Genomic DNA, 4,881 nt, shown 5'->3' with positions numbered 1-4,881 from the left:
GTTCAGCAGCGAAAGACTTTGCAGGTACCAAGAGGGAGGGGTTTAAGCAAGGAAAGGAATTATGAGAAGATACAAGAAGATAAAGGTGAGAATAAACACCCTATTCTGCTCCTTTGACCTAATACTTTATCCTGATCTTTGGGGTAAAATCTGGGCTCTCCTGATATTAGTGGGAGCCTTATCTTTTCAGTCCAGTCAGTGTTTCCCTTCAGTGAATAAGATGATACTTTAGCTCAGACTTCTTCATATTGAGTGATATCCTAAGGTGAATTTGTCAGTGTATATACTATACCCATTATCTACCTACTTGAGTTTCTTCCATTGTCTTTGATTACATCCCTACCAAGCTTGTGATCTTTCACTGTGTAACAGAAACTGTATAGTTTCTCCAGGAATCTTGTGGTATAGAAACAGATTTGAAGAGGGTGAAGTATGGCTGTGTGAAATTTGCTCCCTCCAACTGGTCGTTATATATAATTCTGTTGATTTAAACAGCACAATATATCCTCAAGTAAAGTGAGATTTTTTCATGTGAATGCAACCTAGGTAACACAATCAACTCAGTTCCCTCCCTGGTTTAATGTGGTTTACTCCCCCTTTTCAAGGAGATTCTGATGGTGTTTACCACCCAGCTTCTGTAACGTGTTTAATGATGCACACTGATTAAAGGGCCTGTGTGTAAAGACAGTGATTCTTTGCTGATGCAGAGGAGCAGATATCAAACAATTTTGGCAAAGGAAAATGCAGCTGAAGTGGAAAGAGGACATGCTAGCTCTGCTGTGCCAGAGATCAGGCTGGCCTCTTCTAGGCTTCCAGTTAATATCCTGTTTAAAAACGGCATCTTTTTCAATGGAGCTCCTCCATCAGCTCAGAGCAATCATCTGCTCCAAAGAAATGAAGGGGAAAGATGAATTTTCAAGTTCTTTCTCACATTTTGTGTTCAAAATAGGTAGGTTTTTTCCTCTAGATTGGTTAAACTGAATTGGAATTAGACTAGACAAATTCTGAGCCAGAAGCTCCTCTCCTAGAGTGGAGAAAGGCCTGGAGTAGGATAGACCAGAGAGCCCTTTTCTCCTGGACTTTCCTTTCTAGTGTGAGGAGCACGAAGCCATTATGGAGTTTCTTCAGCTGTCACGTGCCAAGGAATATCAGCTATGAAAGGTTTGTGTGCAACTAGAAAAATATTTTTTGCTGTTCCAGCTCAAGTTTGAGAGGGACAGTTTCAGGGCTGGCGGGACAATCCAGGAAAAGCCATTCCACTCCAGCTTTTTTCACAGAAGCCAGGGGCAAGGGCTCAGTTCAGGAGAAACTTCCTGGCTTTGCTTGCCTATTAAAAACTGACTAGTGACTTTATGGATATGACTTGTGCAAGGCCTCTATTACAAATATAAATGACTCCTTCAGGGATAATTATACAGGGAACATTTTATGCAATAGTATTAGAATAACTCTGCTGTCCCTTGGTTCATCAGTTTTCCCATGTCAATAAAATGAGCTTGTTGAGTCTGCAGAATTCCTTTGTGTCTTCTGCAGATTGTGATAATCCTCTAGATTTATCCTCTGTGATAAACCCTCGACAACCAAAACTGAGGCAGACAGCAGGACAAAACTACCTACATATGGTAGTTGCGTGGGCTCCAGCACCATAGCATATGAAAACCTTGTCCTTGCAAGGAAGGGCACTTCCGTTTTACAGCTGTGGAGCAGAGACATGTGGAGTCTTTTAAAATCTTGTTAAACGCCTATCAGCATTTCTGGTGAGAGAACAGCATTAAAGACATGTTGTTAATGGAGCTTATGGCTTTTCTGGCCCCAGCCTGGCTACCTGTGTCCTTTCCTTGTCCTCCAGAGAGGCAATGTGAAATAAAATACCTCCATACGACCATGGCAGCAGTTGCCCTCTGTTTCTGTGCCTTATGTGTTAGATAATGAAGTCTTAATCATACAGGTACATCGAAAATGATTCTGTAGTTAAGAAAAGATGTACATACAATGTGGGAGGTCCTTTATCCGTGCTGTTTTTACTGCTCCCAGGGAAGAGGAAGGAGTTCCTTGTCCCAGGGTTTTGCAGATTTCTCTGCACTGAGGGCCAGATTGAAAAGGAGCAAATGTAGACAGATCATGTAAAAACGAGCACCCAGGATGGGTGTGCCTTATCCCTTACGGTTTGTGACAAAGAAACAGCCTAGTATTTTAGAGGAACACACTGATGAGCCTGGTGTGCTTACGTTTCGTTGTGCTAAAACAAAAAAAGAAGTTCATAAAGATGCGGTTTAATGCTCATATATCCATAACAAACTGGATATAATAAACTGCAGGTGTATCTAACTACTAACATACTAATTAAAGAGCCACATTTTGCGTTAAACTGTAGGATTTTACCTTTCTGATAGATACCAAAGGTCGATAGCCAGCACTTAAGTCATCCAACCATTTCACAAGCATATTTAGATTTGTATGAAAAAAAAAAATTGCAGCTGAACAGTCAAGAGCTATTAATTCCTATTCACAGGCCAATTTTTGTTTTCAAATTGTTTTTTGGCCTCTTTCTGACTCGGATCCATGGAACAGGCTCATCCTGCTGATAGGGATCAGCAGTTCAGGCTCAGCGCTTCTCTCTGCTCATCTTTTGTAGCACCAGTCTGAGTTTTTCTTTCCATGCTTGTTGCTGTCTTTAGTCTAAAACTGAGTAAAGTCTTGCTTAAGATTTTAGACAAATCTTACTGAGGTAGAAGAGAGCTATTGCTTGTAAAGTCTTGCTTAAACTTTGTCATGTTTGCTTTACAGGAAAATTATAATGCAGAGTGTGAGTTTGTGGAGAGGATCCATGAATTGGGTTATAACACCTACGCGTCCCGTCTCTACCGGACTGTGCCCAACAGAGCCGGCACTAAGCGCAAAGCCAGTGCAGAGAGACTCTGGTATGTCTCAATCAATGGGAAAGGACGACCCAGAAGGGGCTTTAAAACTCGTAGGACACAGAAATCATCTCTTTTTCTGCCCAGAGTGTTGGATAACAAAGACCATGAAATGGTCCGACTGTTCCACACAAACGTGAAATATCGAGAGAGTCTCCTGAAGCTCCCAAGCAAGAACCAGCGAAGAAGGAGAGGACGCTGATGGGGTCAGGGGGGGCTTTTACAAGGGCTGGAAGTGATTAAAAGTCTTAAAAATACTACTAAAAAAACTAACACCTGTGATTGTATGACAGGCATTAACAGGGACATTTTTTATACACTGTGTAATATAAAGAAGTCACATCACCTACTTTTAGCTGTTGTAGAATTATTATCTGTGGTAAAAGAGATGTGAGACAAACTAAGGCACGTTCAAACGTAAATTAGTTGGATGTAATAATTTTGTCCATGACTTTTACATTTTCTTTTCTAAAAAAATATAATTAATTACTAGTATTTTCATTCTAACTTGCCAGAAGGTATTATCTCAGTGACCGTGTTTTCCCAGAACATATGAATATTTTACACTTATCAGTTTTGAGTCCATAGAGAAGGTAGAGCACTTTCATGGCTACATTCCTAATTTTAAGGAATACAGGAGTTAGAAAACTGATTTATTTTTTTTACTTGCATATATTTATTGTTATCTGTCAAAGAAAAATAGAATTGTAAGCTACTTCAAACACTTCAACAGAGCTACACGTTACTAGATTGTTCTTGAATTTAATTAAATAAACAAGACACCTATGTTTTTCATTCAAATAAATTAATGTTGGTGGAATGACATTTGCACTGGCTAAGCTTTTGCAAGATATAACTGTTTATCAACTGATGGATACTCTCCCAAAATAGAACCCAAATACAATACAAAAGTTGAGTTTATGATGTGGACTGAACTTGAAATATAGAAAAATTCAGCACTGGGGATGAGAATCTTTATCAGGTACTTCTGTTTAGCTGAGTTTTCTCCTAGTTCTAGGTTAAATATATTTATCTATTTGGTGGGAAAATAACAGTCACATTGAGCATACAAAAACTGTACTGACTTGCTGATATAAAGTGGCTGCTACGTTCTGATTTTCCTGTCTTTTCAAATGCTTGTTATTTTCGCAAGGTAGCCCTAAACCGAAAGCTGCAAGCACAAATGGAGCCTAGTGAGCTTCAATTTTGGTTCAATCCATACAAAAATGTTTCTATATATTTTTCTACTCCAGTTTTGGAAGTTATCTTTTACAAAATAGAGGTGAGTCCACATTACAAGTTTAATTTTCAGGAAGAGGTTAAGGTTTAAAAATTTTGCTTCACATCCAGGAGGTGATAGAGTAGTACGAAGATTTAGATGTGCTTGAGAAGCACAACCAATGGTCATTTCAGTGAGATTTGACCTCGCTTCCTAAAATCAGACCCTGATACAGCACGGCTGGAGAAAAGAGACTGCACTGAAATAAACATTCAATCTGAATTTAACAGACCATCTGAAAGTTAAATATGACATTATATAGAAACAGACAGGTGCAAATTGCATTGCTAGTCATAATGACACAAAAATCTGCTTGCAGACCACCTACTGAATAATACTATGGTCATATGAAGCCAAGTAGTGAAAGTCTTTCATCACTAAGAGGTGAATTCGGTGAGAGAGAGAAGTAAAGTGAGTTTACTAAGCCTAATAGTTACAGGTCTAACACTGCTTACATCCCTCTAAATGTAAAAACTGAAAGGTGTCTTTAGATGAAAACATATGCCTCATTCCCATCACCTTCGTATCTTCTAAGAAGGAAACTATGTTTGAATGAGAAAGTAAAAATTCTTTATCTCTTCTTTCCTTTATACTGAATAAATATAAAAAGTCTTGAACCTGATAATGCAATATGGTGCACATAGAACAGACCTAGGTTTGAAAACGGGTACAGAAAACCATGAA

General features: G+C 38.8%; 1 protein-coding gene across 1 annotated transcript in view; it reads left to right on the top strand.

Annotated features, from left to right (window-relative positions):
• The window catches only part of FGF3 (fibroblast growth factor 3), a 3,811-nt gene extending 691 nt beyond the window's left edge, over positions 1-3,120 (top strand). Inside the window, exon 3 of the mRNA XM_009867669.1 lies at positions 2,788-3,120. Coding sequence (XP_009865971.1) covers positions 2,788-3,120 — 333 coding nt within the window. The remainder of the gene's footprint in view (positions 1-2,787) is intronic.
• The last annotated feature ends 1,761 nt before the right edge of the window (positions 3,121-4,881 follow it).

Source organism: Apaloderma vittatum, unplaced genomic scaffold (assembly GCF_000703405.1).
Source record: "Apaloderma vittatum isolate BGI_N311 unplaced genomic scaffold, ASM70340v1 scaffold33644, whole genome shotgun sequence".
NCBI lineage: Eukaryota > Metazoa > Chordata > Aves > Trogoniformes > Trogonidae > Apaloderma > Apaloderma vittatum.
This window is presented reverse-complemented; position numbering and strand designations above follow the sequence as displayed.